This window comes from Panthera uncia, chromosome A2 (genome assembly GCF_023721935.1).
Source record: "Panthera uncia isolate 11264 chromosome A2, Puncia_PCG_1.0, whole genome shotgun sequence".
Taxonomy (NCBI): domain Eukaryota; kingdom Metazoa; phylum Chordata; class Mammalia; order Carnivora; family Felidae; genus Panthera; species Panthera uncia.
This window is the reverse complement of record NC_064816.1, coordinates 82,753,851-82,778,896: the sequence shown is the minus strand read 5'-3', so window position 1 is coordinate 82,778,896 and position 25,046 is coordinate 82,753,851. Positions and strand designations below refer to the sequence as shown.

Sequence of the window (25,046 nt, the reverse complement as noted above, 5' to 3'; positions counted from 1 at the left end):
ATAAAAATTCAGACATTTGATCATATGGTATATGATATGGTATATTAATATCATTGAGTGTTTCATTTATAGATACTTAATGCTACTTATCAAGTAAATACTTATCAAATAAGAATGAAAGAATATATGAATTATATAAAACTTACATATGAGAAAGTGTGACATGTTTGTACATTTTTTCTAAGTGGTTAAGTTTTTTTTTTAAGTCTTCTTACACATTCCTAGGTAATTCAGATTTTGTGTAGTGAGTCCATATTTCCCATATACACAGAAAACAAAACAAAACAAGATGTTATTTGACAAACTGATCATATAACAATAAAAAGAACCTCAGTTTATTAGGAAAGTCCTGTGTAGGCAAATATTCTATATGAATACAATAATTGTCAGATACCATTATCATGTATCTTTAATAATTTCTCCAATAATACAAATATTTTAAATGATGCCAGGTTCCCTACTGTTTTATAGAAAAATCACAGTTATTTGATGCACTTTAAGTTATATAGCGAAGTTTGTCACAAAGTCTGTACATTTGTTAGGGATATGCATTAAGCAAACATTTTCCACATTCATCTATGATATTGATATATTAGTATTTGTTGAATTCAAAGTGAAAAAAACATGGCCTTTTCTCCTCTGAAGCCAGAAAAAAATTTTGTGGTCATTTATTGTGATGTTCTCTCTATATATAAAAATATGTATATGTTTCAGGTTATTACTATGAAATTCCTTCCATTGGAGCTATAAGAATCAATACTCAGGTATGATTACAAGTTATTACAAGTTTTAAATACAAGGTATTTAAAACTTGTTGAAATTATTCTCGCAAAGAATAAGATGTTTCTTTTCTGTTTTAAATTCTGTTCAATTGGAGAAAACAGGTGAGAATGAAAAAATGATCCATAATATTTGTAATAAAATGATGAGTATCATGGTGATGTATATTGATTATTATTACATCAAGGTTCCCAGTGTTTTCAAATATTCAAAACTCAGGTGAAAAGCTACATGTGTTCTTTTCAGATGTTAAAAACATCACAGAAAATAAGTAAAATGAAAATTTACTAGCAATCTCATTTCATTTAATTTGAACTTGGTCCCATTTCAGATCATTTAAGTGAGTTTCTTCCAGTTGCAGGTACCACAAAGAAAAGGAAGCAATAATTAATCTGAACAAATTATACAAGATTCTAATCAGAATTTAAATACTTCCTAAATAACCCCTGCAGATGTATCTACCTATGTAAAATAAACCTACAAGGTGCCTGGGTGGTTCATTTGGTTTAGTGCCTGACTCTGGGCTTTTGCCTCGTTTCATAGTCTCGTGGTTGTGAGATCGAGCCCTACATCAGGCTGCACACACAGCATGGAGCCTGCTGGCTCTCTCAAACATAGTAAAATTACAACGAGGAGAGAATTTTTCTACAACCATTCAACTGAAAATATGCCTGTTAAATAACTTCGTAGATTGAAGCAACTAAGTTAATATAAATATATATTATTTTCAAGCATTCATAAGTTACAATTTAAAACCATTACTCAATTTTAAACATAACTGAAGATCCACAAAATAGACTAAGGCAAGATGTAGCACAAATAACATGGCATTTGTGGAACTGAATACTGACTGTGTTTTATGTTGAAATGAAACAGCAGCTGCACTAGAGTCTGATGTCTTATTTGGCACAGTGTTGCATTTATTTTTTGATATGTTTAAATGTAGTTTTGAATTTCAGCCAAACAGTCTGTGATATGAAAGCAAGTATGTGGCTGCTTTATGATTTCAAATTTGTGCACTTCCATCCAGTAAATCACAGAGCCTTAAATAGTTTAGATTAACATAAAACAATTCACAAGGAACGTATTTCACCTATCATTGGCTGTACCTCAGAAAAAGAATGTTTTGGTATTAGAAAAAAACGGGTAGATCTACTGTATAAATAATATGAGTTAAGTACTGTTGATTCAAAGTATGTACACGTACCATTTATGGTATACCCAAAATAGCAATTAAATGATTATACACTTACTCCCTTAATAACTTTGATTCCATATTCATTTTTAACTCTAGATAATTTTCTTCTGTGGAGTTTTTTGTTTTTGTTTTTACTACAGCATTTCTCTTTTTCAACCCCCTAACCTTTTTTTTTTTTTTTTTCTTTAAAATATAGGAGTACTTGGATGTTCTGGGAAGACCAATGGTTTTAGCAGGGGACAAAGCAAAGCAAGTCCAGTGGACAAATGTGTATCTAGATGCACTGGTAAGAGATTGGCTTTTCAACCAAAGAGTGTCCTAACAAAAGCGCACAGCTCGTTTCTGCATCCTTCTAGGTGACATTTATCTTTTCCAATTCATTAAGTCCTTTCTGAAAGTCCTTCTATCACACCCTTCTTTGCTAGAATTTAGATAATATACATAAAAACCTCGTCTTGTCTAACCATACATGTAAAGTGTTAACTTTATTTTTTAGGTGATCTGTTGAGAGTGTGGAATTTCACAACTCAAATCTTGAATTTACAGGCATTTCAATAACTTTCTGAATTTTTATGTAAAAAAAAACAAAACCCTAAAGTCAAGTGAATGAGTCCCTGCTACTGCAGACTTTAAGCAAAAATTTTGAAATATTTTAATAATAGACTTCAGTTGGCAGAAGCATGTATTGCCTCCACAACTCAAGCCAGACCCAACAAGGCTCAGAAGTACATGCAATTAAATAGGCAGATAATCTGACCCTACTCTGAAATCATCACGAACCTATTAGCCTCTTTATATATCATCTCTTGTTTGAGATTCAACCCCAGATTTTTATGGAACTAAGCCATTAAAATGATCACATGTGGTGTGATGTAACAAAAACATGTTAAGTTGTCCATTGTGAAACTCAAATTTTAATCTAAGTATCCTATCATATTTCAAAGCAGTGGTTCTGAACTGGAGGAGTTTTTGCCACTCACAGGTCATTTGGATATATCTATGGATATTTTCTGTTGTCGTGACTGGGATGGGCGGGGGTTGCTGCTGACATGTCATGGGTAGAGGCCAGGGAGGCTCCTAAATGTCATATGCCACACAGGACAGTCCCCTCACCCCATGCACATGCATACAACATACAACAAAGAATTATTCAAAAGATCATTAGAGCTGAAACTGAGAAAACTTGTCTAATGTAACTCCAACTTTCCTTGTATTAAAGTTGTAAATAGTAAATATCATGCTTAAGATATATACATATGCTTAATCTTGATGAGAAGACTTTATTAATGATTTGACTAATGTGTAACATACCACAGAGAACCAAAATCCTAAGCCCTGAAAAGTAAATGCTGATTCACTAACCCTTTTTCCTCCTTGGAGTACAATTATATGCTGATACTACTTCCCTGAATGCAATCGTGACCCCAAAGGGCAACACGCAGTCCATTTACAATTACTTATCATTTGGTTCTTGTAAAATAAACATATACAGGAAGTTGGAAGAAAAATAGGCACTATTAACAGCAGCTTTGCATGCTAAGAAAGATAAAGTGAAGCTTGCTTACCTCAAATCCTAGCTAAAATTACTATCCAGTGTTCCTTCTTGACATCACATATTTATTTAAGGTCACATGGTCATCTAAAGCTATGGCCAAAATGTTTCATTTTTCCGAATCCATCACAGGACAGAGTATGATAGGAGGAGTCAATAATTATGCCCTGTAGGATTTCCTATGACCAGAAGTTCATTAACCAGCACGTCTACATTGTTGGTAAGGTTCTCACTGATAGCACAGATGACATTAGGAAGAGATTCTGGTTCTAAACATGCTGTTCTGTAAGCTGAAACTAAATGTAAAGCAAGAAAAAAAAAAAAAGAGGCACATGAATTGGCTAGTCAGGAGACACGTAGAGCATTCTTTTACCAACTTGAGAATGAAAAGTGATGGTCTTGTATTTCTAATTACTTGTCTGTAATCGCTGCATGTGGCAGATTCGCAATATATGCTGGTCAGTATATCTTGGTTACATTAAGAAAAAAAATGTAAACACGTTCCAAGACAAAATATAATGAAAAAAAATGAAAAGAACTCTGGAAATTCAGAAGAAAGAAGCCATATATTTGGGGGTGGTGTAGGGTGAGTTTAAAAGATGGTGACAGTTTAGCTGAACATATGAATCAAGGTAAAGTTTCTACAATTGGTGGGAACTAGTGAAACCACACAAAGAGGGTATAGTATGAGTTAGGCAAGGGCTGGGTATGTTGGAAAATGGTACCTCACTCACTTTTAGAGCTAATGGGAGTTAAGAACAGGAGCAGACTGGAACAATATTGTGGAGGGTTCATTTTATTTGGGAGATAAAGTGAGATTCTTTGGATAAAAAAAAAAGAGATGAAAAGAGTTGGAATCAAGAAAATATAAAAATACCAGATAAATTCCAGGAGGGCAGAAATCTTGTCTTATTTCTCTAAATTGTTCCCTAGGAATTTGTACAAATTTTTTGTCTGCTTAATCAATGAAGAAGGAAATGGAAATTGGGTACCAATGAGTTCATTGATGATTTCATCTCCTATGTTAGAAGTCTAGTGTCTCATTTTAGGGCACATGTTACCATATTTAGAAGCACATTACCATACTCTGTAGAAATGCAAAGTGATGTGCAGAAAATGATTGCCTCATATACACTTTATCGTGTATCATGCTAGCTTTTTTAAAACTATGCATTATAACGAATAGAAATCTCTCCAAAAGGAATATTTACTGAATTGTGTTTTGGAGTCCAGTTTTATGAGTTATCTCTAATCTGATTTTATTGAGGTAGAAAGTTTTCATTGTGAATATGAATTTGCATTTTGAAGGATGTTTCCATTGTTGAATATTCGTGCTTAGAACTGAAGAGAGAGCCCACATGTATATCATCATGCACCAATTATGTGTGGTTGATTCCTTAATTGTATTTGTCCCAAACAGTTTGGTATCTTGTTCTGTTGAAAGCCTCTCTCTCTGTTTGTTCTTCCTCTTTAAATTCAGTTCCCATTGTTTTGGGGTTTCTCACATGCACAATTATAAACCAATTTCTCTGTGAAGCCAGGATGTTTCTGGAATTAGAACAAGGGTCATGAGATTTGGATTTGGGGTCATTATTCACATGATTACTAATATTTTCTCAGCAAATTTGAAATTTTTAATAATAATTTTTAAATTATTTTAAAGTGTGATTTTTTTTGAAAATGTAGTTTTGACATGAAATAATGGTAAATAAATATATAATATATATGGTAATAATGGTAAATAAATATATATACATATATGCATATATACATATATATACATATATATGTGTGTGTGTGTGTATATATATATATAAAATGGCTGCAGATAGCAGTAATTAAAAAAACAAAAACAAAAACAAAAAACCCTCTGACTTGAAAATCGCCTTATTTCAACGAATCTCCGTGGATTCATTTAATATTTGAAATGATCAACATGCTGGATGACACTAGGTCATTACTTTTGTTAGACTAAACTGCTTCATGACCAGACTATTGCATTTGATGCTTACAGTTAGCTACATTATTTGACTTTGTCAAAAAATACTATTTGTCTTAGAGGGTGTTTAGAAGCATTATTGCTTGTTTAGAAGAGCATAATATTTACCAGATGATTGCAGATGTGATATCGATAACTTGTTTCTTCTCTTCATTCTGCTATACATTTATGATTTAACATGAAGCCTTTGGCTCAGGGCATGAAAAAATTAAGAGTGAAACTACACAAAGGAAGGCAAACAAATTATATAACAGTATTTTATTATCACTCTGTTCATGGAATCCCTGTGAACAAAAGAGTGGAGGGGCAGGGTTACTGAAATATTTAGTGTAATTTGAGTTTTTATAATTTTAAGTTATTTGCAGTGCTCTCTCAGACTATTATTGTAGAGGTTGTGGGCTTCAATAGCTGCCTAATAGACTCTCATTATTTCTCAGATGTTTTAATTGATTTTTTAAAGACAAACATTGTGAAAAAGCTTTCAAAATCATTTACTAGGTATTTGTGTCTCTTTATAATGTAACCATAAAATGCAGTGTCAAATACCAAAGACTAATTCAGAATGACAAAGTTTAAATTGTAAGTCTAATTTGCCTTTTTCTTTCTGAATCTATTTTTAGGAACTAGGACTTGTCATTACTGGAACTCTTCCGGTCTTCAACATAACTGGCCAAGTTGAAAATAAGACAAACTTAAAGGTTAAAAGTTAATTGATAAAATTAATAATAATAAATGATAAACTGTGACGTCAAAGCTCAGTGTGGATAAGATATTTCTATAAGGAAATACATAGAATGTAACTGTCTTGTGAGACCAGAAGTAAGAGGCAACAGCTGCCTATGTGATAACCACCTGGGAAAAAGGAAATGCAGGTCAAGTTCTCTGATTCCCCAGAGTCAGGATTCAACTTAACTCTGTTTAACTATGAACTGATGAGAACACAAGTTCAGTCCCTGGGAGTAATTACATGACAGATGGGCAATACTATTGTGTGCACATTTTTTAAATGTATCTAAGATATCCATGGAGCTCAGAAAGAAAAATCCAAAGAACAAAACCATGGTAATGTTTGTCTCTGCTGTATGTATGTATTTTTATTGAAACATTCCTCCTCCAGCTCCCGTTCAGACAGTAGTTTTTGTTTTGTTTTGTTTTTAAATCATCATGTAACTTAAGCATCTGATATAAAATGAATAGCTCTCAAAAAAATATTTTTAAAAAATGAAGAGCTCTATTTTGTTTTCTGTTTTTTAAAGATTGAAGAAAAATACTACATGAGTGTCATAAAAATGTTGATTTCTGCAGCACTGGAAATATTGTCAATGCAATGAGATGCTACCAACTTAAAAATTCTGAAAAATTTTACTTGTTAGATTCCACTCATTTTTAAAATACTTTTGATTTTAAAGTAGGGTTGCATTCCTATTTCTTAAATTGCATCAGAAAGAATTTTAGATTGCGGGACAAGTTAAGATTTTTTTTTTTTAACATTATATATTCATTTTAGGCTTTGTTTGACATTCCAGACTGGAGGGGAATTTATTTCCAGTTTATGGCAAAATGAAGTCTGTTGCACTTACTATTTGTTCAGTTATTATAAATTTCAGTTGAACTCTTTACTTTTATAATGTGGCCATCAAAAATGTTAGTTGTTTTTTTTTTTTTTGTTGGTTTTTTTTTTTTAAGTTTCTTTATTTGAGGGGGAAGGGGAAGGGCAGAGAGAGAGAATTCTAAGCAGGCTCCACATGGTCAGCACTGAGCCCTATGTGGGGCTCAAACCCATGAATCGTGAAATCATGACCTGGGCCAAAATCAAGAGTTGGATTCTTATCTGACTGAGCCACCCAGGGGCCCCAGGAACCCATTGTCATTCTAAAAGATCTCTGGGTTCTAAATAATTTAACCCATAAAGGAGTAATTCTGTAACTATCCAGATGGACTAAGGAATTGCTTTAATTTGGAGGGTTTGCTGAGACCAGAATTGGTCCATGACAAAAGAATATAGTTGATATAACTTTCTCACTATTTGTGCACCTACACAAAATTTATGGTGTTCTCATGGTAACTATTGAATGGATTTTATAATTTTCGTTGTAACATCTTAATTTATTTTTTAGTTTATATAATTCTATTTAAAACTGAAATTCCTTATTCTAAATTTTAACACCATTTTCGTCTTTCATGTCCCTGAGAAGATTATGATAGCAGTTTGCCACATAGCCCTTGTTGACTTGCAATTAAAGCTTGGATGCCCATGTTTGGTATCTCTCAAACACACATACAGCTACAACTGACTGTACAGTAGCAATTAAATATTAGAGATAATGAGTACAAGGGGCATCGAATAAATTTCCTGGGGCACCTGGGTGGCTCAGTAGGTTAAGTGTCCAACTCTTGATTTCAGCTTAGGTCTTGGTTTAAGGGTTGTGAGTTCGAGCCCCATGTTGGGCTCCATGCTGAGCATTGTGTCTACTTAAAAAAAAAAAACAAAAAAAAAAACCCTACATTTTCTATTTTAGCCACAGTCATCAGGATTGCATTTACAATGATAAAGTCCTGGGTAAACAAAGGTGGGAATCATTGTAAATTGATATCAAAAGCTGTTTCACCCTTAAAAATGTTTAAGCTAGATTGGAATATAACTATTGTCAAGCAAAAGGATGAACATATATAATAATTGTGTAGAAATATGTGCATTTTTTAAATCCAAAATAGACTACCTTTTTGCTATCTTTTATTATAGAACCAGCTAATTCTTGGTGTGATGGGGGTTGATGTATCTTTGGAAGATATTAAGCGACTAACACCACGTTTTACAGTAAGATGAAGTTTACTCTTTGGGTATCTTTTTATTTTAGAGCTCTGTACTAATTTAGCTGTCTATAAAACATTTAAGTAATCCTCAAAAATCATGTAGTTAACTTACTGAATGAACTAAATGTTAAGATCTTTAAAATAATATAAAGATACTATGCTGTCTTTCTTCATGCTTTAAAATGTGTTAAGAATTTTTTATCTTTAAAGAATGTGATTTCTGACTGTGACCCAGGGATTTTTTTTTTTTTTTCTTCCAGCTCTGCCCCAATGGCTATTATTTTGCAATTGATCCTAATGGTTATGTTTTATTACATCCAAATCTTCAGCCAAAGGTATGTATATAATTTGTTTACAGTGATTAATGCAATTCTGTAAAATTAATGGTTAATGCTCTTAATAGATTCGTCATCTTTAAATTCATTATATAGCACTAAATATAAAGGAACATTAGGTCTGTAATGTTAATACATGACAAGACCACAGTTTATAATATATGAAAGTGTGAAATCACTATTCATTTTCTCTTACCAATTTAGTTGTCCCATATTCCTATGGAATATTTAACCAATATTCACAACTCAAAGACAGCCATTATTGCCCCATGCCTGAGTTCACACATCCCCTTGGGATTTTGATTAAGGCTGTAAGGTAGTGAGGAGATTGCCCCAGATGGGTGTGAACCTGATAAATAAAAGTAATGTTCTTCTATGCACAGATCATATTTTCCATCACCCTTTTTTCTAGTAATTATCTCTCTTTTTCATCTCCCAAAGTGCTTTTTTCTTTGTACTTTTGAGCATGCTTAAAAAAATAGGAATGAAATTCAGTAAGTACAACTCCATGGGATGAGCTTCAGAACTGGGAGGTGTTTATTAATCAGGGAGTTATCAGAAAGTGACAAAATCACATAGATGAACTTGTTGTTCTAATCTCTATGCTAAGATATGAAATATTTTCCTAAATGTCTTATCCAGCTTCTTTCACTTTCCATTAGTGCTTCACAGGTAGGATGAAATATATTTATCCGGAAATAAAAACTGGCAAAATCATATTACATAATTGTAAGTTATGAGCATCTTCAAGTTGTTGCTTAACTTTGGAGATAACACTGAAGATACTTTAACCCATGCTAGAGGGAAATACATCCAGATTTAGTCATACTATCTTCTTTCCCTCGGTCACGAATAGTTAATGTTAGTGATATCTTTGGACATACACAAGTATATTCATAAACACACATACATTTAATGTTGAGTCATTTAAATACTTTTCAAATCAATGATAATTAAGAACCATTGATATTGAATGCAAAAACGTACTAAGTGGTTGTAAGAAATGTGATGATTTTAAAAGTTCGCTTGGGAATTTATTTCCATATAAACTCCATCATGATCTAAATATCAGCTAATCAAATGTAGCTGCCTCTCATTCTGCACTATATTTAAAGTGGTTATTTTATTATAAAAATGGTATAGACATTTCTCCCCATTATCATTAGTCTATCACAGGCCTTTATAAATATGTCCTGTTAAGTTCCTCTTAATAGAGTTATTTATGATTAGCCTAATATTCTCTGATTTTGTCACAGTTGGAAATTTGTATCTTTTTAAATATTTTTAAGATTTTTTAAAAAATTTGCAATGCCATTGTTTGGTTTTTGTATATCCAATATATTTTAATTTACATTCCCACAACTGAAGTGATTTAAAAGCAGTAACAATGTAATGTGTTGAAAGGTGTGAAGGATCCCCATTTTTATGATTGTAGGTCTTAACTCCTTCTCCAAAAGGAAGTAAAATATATCACAGACAAAATAATAAAGAAGAATAATGAGAATAATGTACATACAATGTATATAAATCTACCATTTAAAGGCAATAATTTGAAAAAGGTTTTCCCCCTTTTATACATTCTTCTGATAAGCACTATTTACATAGAAAAATTTTACTACTATTTGATGTTAACATTTGTCTCAGATTTGGAATAATTTATTAACACTCATATAATTACAACAAAAATATAAATTCTATAGAAAGCATTATTACAGCCCAGGTGATTTTTTTTTTTTTTAGGACTATGTTAACTTTTCATATTTTTACATAGGAAATTATTAGAAGCAAGTGTGCAACAAAGATATTTAGAAAATACTATTTTACATAGTAAATACATAGAAAATACTATTTTACAAAACCATTAAAATACATTTGAACAATTGATGTGTTCTTTTCTCTGAAATTTATGCTTGTGAATTAAATATGCTTGTGAATTCTCATCATTAGATTAAACATTATTTGTGTTTTGTGGGTGATGGTGCATGCTTTGCAGGTAGACCAAAGAACTGCATAAAAGGATGATAGAGTGTAAGACATCTTGTTTGTTTTAGAAATTCACAAGTACAAAGGACAGATATGGTAACCACTAGTATACTAACAAAATTATTCTCAGTGCTTTCATCAGAAATTTACCAGTAGAAATAAAGGAAGATAATGCTGTTCCATAATATCCCCCCCCCCTTTTTTTTAAATAAGGTCAAAGTCTAGTGTTATTGCAAGTATTCTTTGTTGAATGCCTTGTGTTTTCTTCCTGAAGTTATAATCTTAAGTTATTTCAGTACAATTTTGTAGTTTGTAGAAGGCAGTATGAGTATCCTTCAAAAAGGCTAGAATCTCAGGAAATAAAGTAGGTATAAACCTTTTACATATCTAATTTTCTAAGCAATCATTGCTAATCTCCTCATGTCTCCACCATGACCACATTTGACAAGTACTGGATAATGTATCCTGCTTTATTCCAAAATGCATTTTACATTTCTTACTTTTTGTTTCATAAGAATAACCAGATTGGGTACACTTCTAAGATACTTTATTTTGGTCAATCTTAATAAATATTTATTGTATAGGAAGTTGTGCATAATCCACACTTTAGAAGTCAATATTTAAAATAAATCTACAGTGTTAGGATTAAATTCTCCTTTAGTTCCACAGATACAACATTTGGTAACACTTCAGAAAACAAAGCCACAAATTTTAAGGGTTTAATGTTGACACTTCTCAATATCTTATAATAATTATATTTTAACACATTTGAATCATGTAAATTCTAAAATCTGCAGGATTTTTTTTTTTTTTGAATCAGCATTAAAGTTGTCTGAGACAAAATACTTTTCTCACTTTCCAAATATGTACTTTTTTTAGGAAAAAAGGAAGATACTAAAATATGCTCCTGAACAATTTTTTGAATATTTTTACTAGCATAACATTTTTTATACACCACCAGTATTTTGAAACATTCATTTTATTTGTTGACATGTCATGAACTCTGTGATACCTGCTGCTGATCAAGGAAATATCTGATCAAAATTGATTGTAGGATAGAAGCCTTACCTGTGTTGCAATGTAGCATGATGAATTACCACCTTTCTGTTGCTTCAGCCTATTGGTGTAGGTATACCAACAATTAATTTAAGAAAAAGGAGACCCAATGTTCAGGTAACTGTGAATGAAGTTAGCAGTGGCTTCAAATATGCTAAATCAGAGTTGAGATTAAGCTTCTCTTCCTAAAGCATCTGATTAATGCTGCCTTTCCTGACATCAAGCTTCCAGAGCATGAGTTGGAGATGAGCATCGTTTCTCAAACTGGAGCAAAAGCATTATTAATGATGGCAGGGGGTATGCATTTGCTAACTTAAGATTGCTAGCAAATTATGTAATGTCGTTAATCAGAACAACTATAATGAGATGGCTTCTAAAAGTAAATTTGTTATTAAAATTGTGAAATTAGTGTCCAATCCATGTTTTCCTAACAAGTGCTTGTAAAATTAACTTCAAAGTGGAAATAAAAAGACAGTTCTGGTGTGATAGTTTCTGTAAACCATACATTGCAGGCCAAAATTTCTTTGAATTTCTAAAGTGTATCTTTGGATTAGAGGTTAGAGAAACTTCCCTTAAGCTAATTAAAAATGCCCAGAATTGCAAATAAATATTGTAAATTGTTATTGCCTGACAAGTTCATTGCAAAATCTTTTCGCTTTATCAACAAAATTTAAATGTTATTTTATGTGTACATATTTCTATAATTACATTAAAAATAATCAGTAGAGAGGATACTTCCTACAGTTTAGTACAGTACAGTATGAGAATTGTTACAGTTACAGAATTTCAAAATTCCGAAGGAATTTCAGTATGATTTAATGTTTTATATGTAATCCTATCATTGCTCTAAAAAAAGTTAGTGGCATTATTATGGACAGGTAGTATGATATTCAGAAGATATTATTAAACTATTTTACCCCATTCAACCCCATTTTACTTTAACTTCTTCATTGGAAAAGTAGGAGGATTGAATAATGGTTGTTGTTTTTTAATTTTTTTAATGTATATTTATTTTTGAGAGAGAGACAGAGCATTAGCAGGAGAGGGTCAGAGAGAGAAAGGGAGACACAGAATCCAAAGCAGGTTCCAGGCTCCGAGCTGTCAGCAAAGAGCACTATGCGGGGCTCGATCCCATGAGCTGTGAGATCATGACTTGAGCCGAAGTCGGACGCCCACCCGACAGAGCCACCCAGGCGCCCCTGAATAATTGTTTTTTAACCTACGTGATATATTCCCCTAGGAAATTAAATATATATATTGATCTACAGCTCCATCTCCTGAAAATTCTGAACTAATGTGACCAGGGATGGGACCCAAGTTAATGAATACTATTTCAAGCTTTCCAGGTTGTTCTAAAGTTGCAGAGCCACTGGATTAAAAGAAGCTTCAATTTTCTTCTAGCTCTAGAACTCTGTGCAATCTGAACTTCATGTTGTTGCATCAGTCTTCATATCTTTTATGACTCCTGTAGAGGTTAAAATGAAATTAGTGTCTTTTCTTGATTTATTAAATTGTCTCCTGTTACTCTCCTTGCATGCTTCTTTTTGTGTATTATCTTAAATTATACTTTTTGCATTCATGTATATCCTAGCAAATTTTCATTTTTACAGTACTTTCAAATGTTGCATGTAAATGTTATGATATAATTTGAAAATAAACAACCTGAAAAATGGTTTGTTTTATTTTTACTTTCTTTCTAAGGAAACCTCAAATGGCAAACTAGCAACCATACAAGACTTTAGAATTTTAGGAATATTTTTTGAACTATGTAATATTTTTAATCAACCTAAGCACTAATTATTTCTATTTAAAATCTGTTTAAAGGCATTCTGCCTTTTAATTCTATAAATGTTGTTGTCTTTATGTCAGCTGATACTAAAATTTTACACATGAAAAGTGTTATATATTTAAAATACCAAACAAAAGCATTAGGAATGAAGGGACTGGATTCCAGTTCTCAAAATTCACTTGGTTCTTTTTTATTATAAATTTCTGCTTTTGAATTTTTCAATCATTGTGCCTATGATGGGTCTTTTAAAAATGGTCAGCTAGATTGCCATTTAAAAAGTACAAGTTTTGCATTGACATTTTGCTTTTACGATTTCATTTTCTTCTCTGTGTCTTTATATGTTGGATTGGGACATGATCTTCATATTGCCAATTCTTCCCGATAATGCCTCCGCCATGCATGCTGTTTGGGTCTGGTCATGCTATGCATTATCCATTGCATGTAAGATAATATTCTTATTTATGTTTATATTTTATCATTTTGATTATGTTGACTTTGTTTTGCAGTGAGTATGTTGAATTTTTAATGCTCTTATGGTGTTTGTGTGAAGAGGATTTATTTCAGGGAACTTTAAAGAAGCAATTCTGAATTATATTGTCCAATTTAGAGTATCCTTTTGTTAGTGACATTCTTGATTCATTTTTTTAAACAAAGGATTAAAATTATTTTCAGTATTGATTTTTATTTTATCTTTATGAAATATGTTACATTTCAAATGAATATTTGCTTCTGAGGCAACATATTGCTATCCAAACAATGGTCAGTATTATCACCTATTAAGCAGTCTAATAGTCATTTGTAGTATTCTAGAGTCTTCTGATTCCAGATATCAAGCTTATGAGCAGTGAATATTTTTTAAATAAAAGCACGAGACACAGTTGAGATTATTTTTTTAATTTGCCTTTAAGAATATCAATTCATCAAAACCCATAGGAATCATAAACTGTCATCATTTAAATGGAGTTATATCTTGAAAGAAAGCATTTTTGTAATAATTATAAAATAAATACATGCCATATATAATGTCATTCAGCATTTGAAGTTAGTGTTTATTTAATTTATTTTAATTATTGTTATTATTTTGGGTAGTCAGTCCAAACAGTGTTTAATTAAAATAGTGATAATCTCGTTCAATCGGTGGTCCAAAAAAAATAAAAAATAAATAAAATAGTGATAATCTGAATGTATTTTGGAAGAGCCTGTGAATCTGAAATCACTAAAATTCCAGTGACCTTGCACTAATACAGCATAATTTGTATTTATTACTTCTATCTAATTAATTATCACATTTTGGTGGTATTTATTTTAGTCCAAATTAAAAATCCAGTTTCTAAAATCATTTAGTTGTAAAATTATCGACACCTATTATGATTTGATTATTTGAACAAACTTTGATAATCTATTATGGCACATTACATTCTTAGCATTGTTATAAAATAATCAGTGTATTTTTGTATCAAATAGTTAAATAAGTCTTCATTTTATGATTGAGAAAATTTTTAAATGTCATATGAGGTAAACTTGCCAAGCTAACAGTTTTATTTGACATAGTTATAGAAATAAAGAGTATGCCTTATTCCACAGTTAATTTTACTTATTCACACCAGCAAGAAGCAGCAGTAGGAGACATTAAAGCAGAAAACCTTATCTAGTGAACCCAAGGATTAATATTCTAGTTAGATTTTAATTACAATAGGTAATCTTTATTAAAGTCCTTATGACTTGACCACGTATTTTATCTTATAAAATTTACTTAATTTATTAAATTCAAATGTAAAATTTCTAAGATTCAAATATATAAAGCAAACTTGCATCTTTATGCATCTTAAGAAGAGTATGTTTAGAAGAGTTTTACTTAGCAAATTCAAAGTTAGGGTTTTTTTTGTTTTTGTTTTTTTTAAATGTTTATTTATTTTTGAAAGAGACAGAGACAGAATGTGAGTGGGTTAGGGGCAGAGAGAGAGGGAGACACAGAAGCAGAAGCAGGCTCCAGGCTCTGGGCTGTCAGCACAGAGCCCGACGCGGGGCTCGAACTCACGAGCTGTGAGATCATGACCTGAGCCGAAGTTGGATGCTCAACCGACTGAGCCACCCAGGCGCCCCCAAAGTTAGTTTTTAAAACATTTTCCCTCATTTCTTACTTTTTATAGAACACAAGTAAAGAAATGTGTATCACTTAGATGTTACCTTTGTTTTATTGCCAAATATGTTATCCACGTGGCTTCATTTTGTTCCTTTCCCATCCTAATTAAAGGAAAAAAGTTTCAAGTAGATCTTTGATTGTCATATTCACACGGAACTTGTAATTATAAATGTAGTATCTAACATACCACTCGAAATGAGACTGTCTTCAGTTGGTGGCAAATTAAAATTTTCTTGCTTCACAGAAAGCTCAAGTCCCTACTCTATTGTTATCTTAAAATACATGTATGCAAAACAATATATCTTTGTATAACTGTTTTGTCAGCCGTTTAATACACCTTAGGTAAGTAACTTCTATGTAATTATTTTTGTGTTTGAATATACATTGAACTGTTTACATACAACATCAGTTTTCAATGTCCTATATGCTTAATTATTATTATTTTCTCTGTAGAACCCTAAATCTCAGGAGCCAGTAACTTTGGATTTCCTTGATGCAGAATTAGAGAATGACATTAAGGTGGAGGTGAGTGTGTGCCTGATCAGGTCAGATCCTGGGGTTCACTCATTCCACAGTATCTGTTGAGCAGCGTCATTGTGTTATCTTCTCTCCTAGATCCTGTCCACACAATGGTGAATGTTGTTTGTCTTTAAAATTTCTAGGGTTGGGCTCTCTTATACAAATGATCGTATGAAAAGGAATGAGTATTTTTAGTTGGGTGTGACATTAGTTTCTTTCTTTCTTATCCCATAGTTAGAGGTATTTTAAGTATTTCAATACAAATGTAACTTACAAATTGCAATAAACAACGCAGAGATGGAGGACATTGCTACAGAGCTAAAAGAAAAGTTGGAGGGAATCTAACCATCCAGCCACCCAGTGAGCAATGTGAAGGGCAAAGCAGCCATGTTTGTCTTTGTATACTTAACCCAGAAACATTTCTATTTTATTTCAAAACTAAAACTGCATGCCATTTCCTCTGAGAGGGTCTTCCTTAATAATAACGATAACTAATAATAATATTTATTAAGTGTCAGTCATGGATTCTCAACAGCCTTTGAAATAGATACTATTATTATATTATCTTTATTTGTTGAACTGAGGGTAGATTTTAGGTCCAGAGAGGTTAAACAGCTTGTCTCATTAATCAGCCAGTAAGTAGCAGGACCAGCATTTGGATCCGGCTTTTGCACTTCAGAGCAAAGATTTTTAAGATTCTTTTATATGGATTAACTTCTCCTCTCATCTATGCAAAGGCCACCATATTTCTTTGAGAATTTGTCATGGTGTGTTTTGATAGGCACTTGCTTTACGCGTTTTACACATTGACTCCCTCATTGTAGAACAATAGAATGTAATTATTCGTTATTATTACCCAAGACGAAGACATAGTGCTGGGATGTCTTAGGTGATTAATGAATGTTTTAAAGTGTTTTCAGGTGATAGAACAGGATCATGTAATAATAAAGAGCATGGTCCTTGGGACTCTGATGTCGCTGAGTGACTTTAATAATATCATTTAACCTATTACATCTCACAATCAGTCTCATAAAGTAATCGACTATTCTTTCATTAGTTGTATTTTAAAAATTAAGGGGTGGCTGAAGATAATTAAGGATACCTTTATTATTTTAAAATATGTAAAATGACTGTAACGTGGTAACTTAAAAGAATGTGGTAACTTTTTAAAAGAATATTCCCAGAGAAAACTACAACTACTGGTACAACCAGCCTATTTTTATTCAGTCTCTTGTAAAATAAGGTATAAACCTTTAAATATCGATACTTTAATAATCGTATTATGGTAGTCACTTGAATACGTGCAATAAAGTGATTCTTTCATCTTCCCTTAGATTCGAAATAAAATGATCGATGGAGAAAGTGGAGAAAAAACATTCAGAACTCTGGTTAAATCTCAAGATGAGGTAAAGATTAAGTCAGGCTTATTAAACAAAACGTATATGTACATAATTATATTGGTAGTTTGTCTTTTGTATTAAAGCAGTATTTATAAAACAGAGATGTCTCAAGTAAACATTTTTTAAGGTCTTTGCTGGAAGAGTATTTTTAATAATATTTTTAACTCTTTTTAATTTTTCTAAAGCATGTTGCTTTAAGTTTCTTGATGTTTTACATTAATAACTATATTCTTGAAAATTATATTTCATGTCTCCATTTTTTATCATCTTAGGAAATAGAACACAATTTAATGTTGTGCCATGTTCTTAGCCATTTCATCATGCAGAATTGAAGAAAATATGTAATAGCTGTGTTATATGATATCTACATGCAGATCTTCTAATTGTTGGGTTCCATATATTATTTTGTTTGGTGTTTTAGTTATTTACTTTTTTTTTTTTTGGTGTATCTTCCATCACTATTTATGCATTTTATAATTGCCTTGCATTTAAATCTGAAACTAAATCAAGAGATAACCCAACTATACCCATAAATCACTGGTACAAATAAGTAATAAACTCATATTGTTTGATACTGATGTGGAGGAACTATGTATATGAGCAGTGTGTCTATCCAGTATCAGTCACATGTGGAGTAAATACACAGACATTCACATATTTGAGTATTTAAAAAATATATGGAATCCAGAGGCTTTGGAGCCTGGAAATTTAAGTGTATGTATATAACTTACATCCTTTTCCTCACATTGTTATCCTTTTTAAATGTATACATTTCTTGAATTCCTCAGCAGATCTTTGTCTAGGGTGGAGCTAGGATCCAAATGGGATCATTCATTAGCAGGTGGCTTTTCTCACTTAATAATGTTAGGAGTCCCCAGTACCAGAAGACAGGAGGAGGTGTATATCGATTGCAGTCATTGTTGAAATGTCGATTCTCTTTACTTAGACTTTAGCCATACTCGTGACCCGCTTACTCCTCGAGGAAAGATGTAAACCATTCAACAATTGTGCCAACTCTTCCATGTTGGCACATGTCGTTCTGCCAACGAGAACTCTTTGACCTACACATTCTATCCTCAAGTTATACATTCATTTTGTTTGTTTTGAGTCACCTTGATATTTTCCTAGTTTGCCATATTTTTTGCCATATTTTTTATGAGTAATATGAAATATGTGAACATTATTTTTTTTTAAGAATTTTACTAGTCTAAAAACCTCATAATTCCTGTTCTTCCTGCCTCTGTCCTCTACACACATACAGTAAATCATAGGAATATTTGATATATGGAGACAACATGAATGGTTGTTACAAAATGAATCTGGCATTATACATTTACTTTATTCTCCCAAATTAAGTTTTAAGACTTAGATACTTTTATTTCATCAATAAATTATAGAAAATAATAGTATTTAGTCCAGCGGTCAGTTAAATTTGACAGTGATTTTAAAGTGATTAGTGTATTGCCGAACACCAAGTAACATTTCAGTGAATATTATTGTTCTGATGAGGATAATAAAGCTGGAGATAACTAAAACAAATGTAAAGATGCGTAATAGCCATCACTATACCTAATGGAAGAAAGAATGATAATTTCTTTACTAGTATTCCATAGTGACCTATGAACGATTCTATATCCATCAAGTTATTTTGCTCTGTACTTCCTTTCCCTGGTGGATTTCATTTTTTTTTCTAACCTTCAGTGGTACTAAGTAATTCGTCTCTTATGCTAAATACTGTAATAATGGCTTGATAAGAATGATAATATCCTAATCATACATTTGGATGTACAAACAGTACATTGCTGTCCTGATATTACCAGTTTCTTATAAATGCTGTCTACTATGGAAATATCTGAGGCTTCTTTAACATATCGTAGTCCTATTTTATTATTAAAATTGTATTTTAGAAAATGTTTCCAATGTTTTGAGGTTTATAATTCAGCATGAATTACTAATATTTTGCACTAAAAAGACTTTAAAAGTTATGATGCAGATGTTTATGTTTGCGCTAAAATTTTGCTTTACACACACACACACACACACACACACACACACACACACACCCATAACAGAACAAATAAATGTAGACTAGAGCAGACGTTTGTGAAGGAAGGTTTGGAATGACCACAGTATTTATAAATAGATTTTAGCGTTCTGCTTTTTATATGAACTCACATAGAATTTATAAGGTGATAATAACCATATCAAACTTTTTTTCTAGAGATACATTGACAAAGGGAACAGGACATATACATGGACTCCTGTGAATGGCACAGATTACAGGTAATTAACTGGATTTAAATATGTATCGTATACCAGAGTATTCAGTTCTGTGTCTTTCACCTATTTTTAGTAGCAATTTTCATAATAGATGAATATTAAGTCCTTGCATTTTCATAAACCATTTTCATTGTAATTAAAGCAGAAAAGTTATTTTTTCCAATGCAGAAATGTATTAAAATTAGAGCTTCTGATTTTTCAAAATGGAAAAGATGGAAAAAAGCTAGGAATATAAAATTTGGAAATGAACACATATGTGATATAAATCTATTTGATTTATTTGTATATATTGCTGTTAGCAGTAATACATGTTGACAAAATGCCCTAGTCATTTGTAGTCATCACTTCTGCTGATTTCCTCATTTAAATTCAGTTAGTTTACATTACTTACCTTTTGCAAATTAACCTAAAAATAAAACCACCTCAAAGTATGATCTGATATAAAATGCTCAGTTGGTAATTTACCTTCCCTAGTGACAAGTCTGTAATATCCCGATCACACCAATGGACTGAGCGTTGGAAAATTGGACAGACTAATACCCTGTAGTGTCTTGAAAATTCTCCATTCTTCACTAGCTGAGCATTTCCTTCGCTTTCTTCGTGTAACTCTTCTCTGAGGTCATGGCTTTCCCTGTGGTCCTACATCCTACAGGCTCATAATCCTGAGGTTGTTATGGATATTTCCTTGTTACTCATTCTCTCTTCCTCTTCCCTAAAATCCCTCTCTCTGAATCTTACATCATCTTCCTCTCAGTCCTATAAGATTTCAATTCCTGGCTCACTGTACAGTCACATAGATCACGGTTTCTGATGCTATTTTTGACATACCCACACTTATGTAGAACAAAACAAAAATTATTTACTAAGTCAACTTTTAAGAAGGTTTTAAAATTCAAGCTTGAAGTTTTTATTAATAGATTTTACAGACATAAAGTTAGTCTGTCATATTACTGAAAAGTTTTCTAAATGTTTACTCTCAATTTCTCTACTTAACTGGTCCTGAGCTGGGAATAGTTTGCAAATGAGCCAGGTCTGTGGAGCACACTCTAATAGCGTTGAGATAGATGATTTTTTTAACACCTGATCCTTCTGTTTATCTCCTCTTCACTGTGTGGGAATGTGCTCTCTTCCTTTTTTCTTACACGAACAAATTTTAAGTTAGAAAAACTCTATCCCTGTAACCCTGACAATGAGTCAACAATGATGGCAGTCATAATCATACTTTGAGGGTATTTTAAATTGTCATTATAATTTGTTTAAATGTGTTTGTAAGAGTCTCACAAATGCCCCCTACACGCATACCCTTACCCTCCCACAAACCGTGATGGGACCGAACGTGGCCAGATTGATACCCCAATTCTGAGGATGTTGCTCCTTGTCCACAAACATTTATTCTCTTCCCATTTTACTCCAACTTAAATCTGGACTTCCAAGGCAGATATTCTCACCTCATGTTTCTATCCCAGACAGCCTGCCTGTCATGCCTCTCACCACCCTCCTCATGCAGTCACTGTTCTGTGGCCCCAGCTTGCCCACTTTGTCATGTTTTCCAAACATTTGCTGCCCAAATCTATGTCTTTGGGCCAGATTCGGTCTATTTTCATTATAAGTGCTTCCCTTGAATCGCTGTACAAATAAATTCACAAACAACAATGGAGAACAAAATATAACATCTATATAAAGAGGGGGAGGGGGAAATTGGCATGTTTTGATTTACTGAATGAAGTACCAAATTTCATGTAGTGATTTATGCCTTCTTAAGCTTTGTTGTAATTTAGGTATTACAGTTTGAAATATAGTAAGTAATGATTCTAATAGAATGCTTTTTTTTTAATGATGAATTTAGTTTCATAGAGACAAATGATTGAGCTGAAAAGTACGTTACATTCCATTTAACTCTGTTAACCATGTTTATGTGAGTCACAAAAATATTGCGTGGGCTCTATCATCCACCTGGTGGCTGCTGGCTTTATTAGGTTTTAATCCCTAGGAGAAAATAAAGCAGCCTTGGTCTGTTGATTTTATATGGAGGGAGACAGCAAACACTGCATATGACAACATCATTGACTCAAAATGTTGGTAAAGATCTTATCGGCTATAGGTTGAAGAAATAACCGTTGCCTTGAGATGGAACTAAATTAAGTGTAACTATTTTTCTATAAAATGAGGTGTAGCTCTTAATAACAACCTGAGACATGCAGCCAATAAAATGTATATTTGATATGTCAATTTTAAAACTTCTCCTGTGTTCCTCAGGAGTTTCAACACTATTTTTATGGTACATGAGATGTAACCCAAGCTTAGAGAGTGACACTGCAGCAGCCACATGATATAACGTTATCGGTTTTAATTAGAAGTTTCTCTTAGCAATAAATGCTGATGGAGCAATAAAAATGTCCTAATTTCCCTTGAGAGGAATTTGTAGGAGACAATCTTCAAATGCTCAGTAATTCTACTCTGCATTTTATAAATGGCAAGTGAATCATGAAAGGTCATCTTGCTTTCAGACTAATTTCACTGCTTATTTTAATTTTAATCTCTCCCTCCACTTAAAGGAAGTTACCTATAAAATGAATGGGGAGATTTTCATTAAATCTACATAACATTTTATTTCTCTGACCTTTCCCCATAAGGATAGTCTATGAATTACTTAATGAAGGAGAAAGATTTGGGAATTGGAGGTAACAAGCATCCACTCATTTTGCTATCTTGACTGCAAAAATAAATTGTAGGAAATAAACCCTTGCTTTTTTTCCCCTTTGTATTTTTAACATATATTTTCATAAAAAGGAAAACCTGGAATTTTATATTTTGTCCTCTCCTGTACTGTCCATAAAAAAAAAGCAGATAATGAGATTATAGTTGCACATTCTCAAAAGCTTGGGAAACATGCGGCTTTAGTGACTTAAGATCTGCAAGTGCATGTAAATACTCAGAAGCCTAGAAATGCACACCTTTTCCTGTGCATTGCTAAATTTTAGATTAAGTATTAAAAATGAGTGCTAAATGAATCACTTGGTCACATTAATCATGCATGACTTTTTGAAAATACTTAGGTCAGGGAATCTTCCTGTACCTTCATTTTTTTGCACCCTTAGTTCTTAAGTTTCCTTCTGTACTAAAGCATAGCAAAGGTTATTCGCAACTGTAAATGTGGATATGGAATCATTAGTTATGTCCTACACAAATATATTAGCCATTTCAGGGGTGGAAGAATTACACATATGCAGTTGTGTTATTTGAAACTGCATACTGTGCAAATATTCTGACCCCTTTTATATTCTGTAGGAAGAACCAATAGGATGAGCAGGCAGCCTTTCTTAGTGCTAGGAATTAATCTGAATTTTCTTATCAGCAGACACTGGGGAATTTGCCTAAAGACTAGAGTCTTAAATGGTCAGTATTTCACCCCTCAAAGTGGTATGTTTCAGATGGGTTTATGCATTGCGTAGTAAAAATGATAATACCATTTATGATTGTTAAACGGTGGATGTTTGCTACAGAGCACTCTAACATAATGCACATTTCATGAAAGGATATGCAGTTAGTGTAATATTTATTTTCTTTAAACATAACCTTAATATTCTTTTTCAACACTTGAAGTATTTCAGTACACTTTTCTGAAAATACAGTACACATCACACTTTTTCTCGGTGAATTCATGGGCACATTTAGTAGCTTATTTTCCTTGGTGTCTCTTCTGATTCCCAACGAGATAGAGAACTGGATGACTCTGGATGGCAAGACCGAATTAAGTACTCTACTTACTGAATGCGTTTTCCTGTCACAGTAATATGTCTCTTCTTTCCCATGAGGAAGATCTTTGGATTTTCCATTAACTGGATGTGTCTTTTTTTTTTTTTTAAGTTGTTTGTTTGTGTTTATGCTTCTCTTGTTTCTATTGCAGTTTGGCCTTGGTATTACCAACCTACAGTTTTTACTATATAAAAGCCAAAATAGAAGAGACAATAACTCAGGCCAGATGTAAGTACTATGAAAGCGACCCCAGAGTCTATTTATCTCGTAGTATCAGATGTATAAATCTGTCTAGATTTTAGAATGCCCAAGGCCTATACATTTTAGTAGGTGTTACTACCAAATCTACAGCAATGATTCTAACCCATTCCAAACATGCAAGGAACAAGAAATATTCTACGTGGATAGAATATGAGCAGGTACCCAGTCTCACTGGCATCCCCACCATCCTACCCTGCCTTGCTTTGTGCTCATAGAATCATTGCCGTGCTGTGTCCTCTGTCGCTGTCATTTGGAGGGTCTGCTAGCTGGTGCAAAATGTTTCGCATCGCATAGTCTCTACTCATGGCACTGTGCTAATAAGGCTTTATCTTTTTTTTTAATTCTTTTTTCTTTTTCTTTCTTTCTTTTTTTTTTTTTTTTTTTTTTGCATTTGGCAAGAATAATATTGTGCTCCACATCTACTTTGTTTGAATAAATGAAATTGCATTGGTCTTTGGCTTGGCAATTAACTTCCTTCTCATAATCTAAATTAATGTCTTCAGTAGCTCAAATGAATTATTTTTTTAAAGCATCATTTGGAATGTGGAGTAACTATTAACATTAGTGCATATTTAAAGTCCTTATTAATCTTTGTTTGGGGTAACTACATTTAGTGAAGTAAAATGACCATCATATCCTTTGCACATCACTTACTACTACTAACTTAAATTTGCTGTTGTGATAAGTAAAAAAGCATTATGTGTATATATACCTTTTACATCTGACCTGAAGTAAACTACTGTTTCTTTCATTCCCTTGTCAGTTCTCTTTTGTTTTCTGCAATCCTCGCCCTCGTTATGCTAATTTATACCTTTATATTTACACGTTCACTTGATAGATAGATATGATGGTCTTTTGACAACCAGCAACTTTGCATGAGCTAGTACTTCACTTGATAAATGACGGGATGACTAGTTGGTCTTTGATGTTTGGTAAATGCTTCTGAATAGAGGGTAACATCACCGGTATTGCACCCGCGCTAAACACTTTGCAAACTAGACCCTTGAAATAACCACAGTACAGAGAGGATGCTCTAGTAGTAATTGACAGGATATACCTTCCAGTCTTCAAAAGATGTCTTTTTTTTCCCCAGACTACAGCTGTACATAAATAAACCTTTGATCTATGCACAATATTTTTATTCAAGAAAGTCATTGAATAAAATATTGTTTGTGACCCCC

At 32.5% G+C, this 25,046-nt stretch overlaps 1 protein-coding gene across 6 annotated transcripts in view; it reads left to right on the top strand.

The window, feature by feature from the left end:
- Positions 1–25,046, top strand: part of CACNA2D1 (calcium voltage-gated channel auxiliary subunit alpha2delta 1) — a 499,724-nt gene that overhangs the window by 428,465 nt on the left and 46,213 nt on the right. For 5 of the 6 annotated variants that reach the window (XM_049641358.1, XM_049641361.1, XM_049641363.1 and 2 more), the window contains 9 exons: positions 715–764; positions 2,175–2,264; positions 6,150–6,227; positions 8,273–8,347; positions 8,604–8,678; positions 16,103–16,174; positions 17,503–17,574; positions 19,790–19,851; positions 23,756–23,832. In XM_049641358.1, coding sequence (XP_049497315.1) covers positions 715–764; positions 2,175–2,264; positions 6,150–6,227; positions 8,273–8,347; positions 8,604–8,678; positions 16,103–16,174; positions 17,503–17,574; positions 19,790–19,851; positions 23,756–23,832 — 651 coding nt within the window. The remainder of the gene's footprint in view (positions 1–714; positions 765–2,174; positions 2,265–6,149; positions 6,228–8,272; positions 8,348–8,603; positions 8,679–16,102; positions 16,175–17,502; positions 17,575–19,789; positions 19,852–23,755; positions 23,833–25,046) is intronic. The other variant, XM_049641359.1, reaches the window with a different exon arrangement.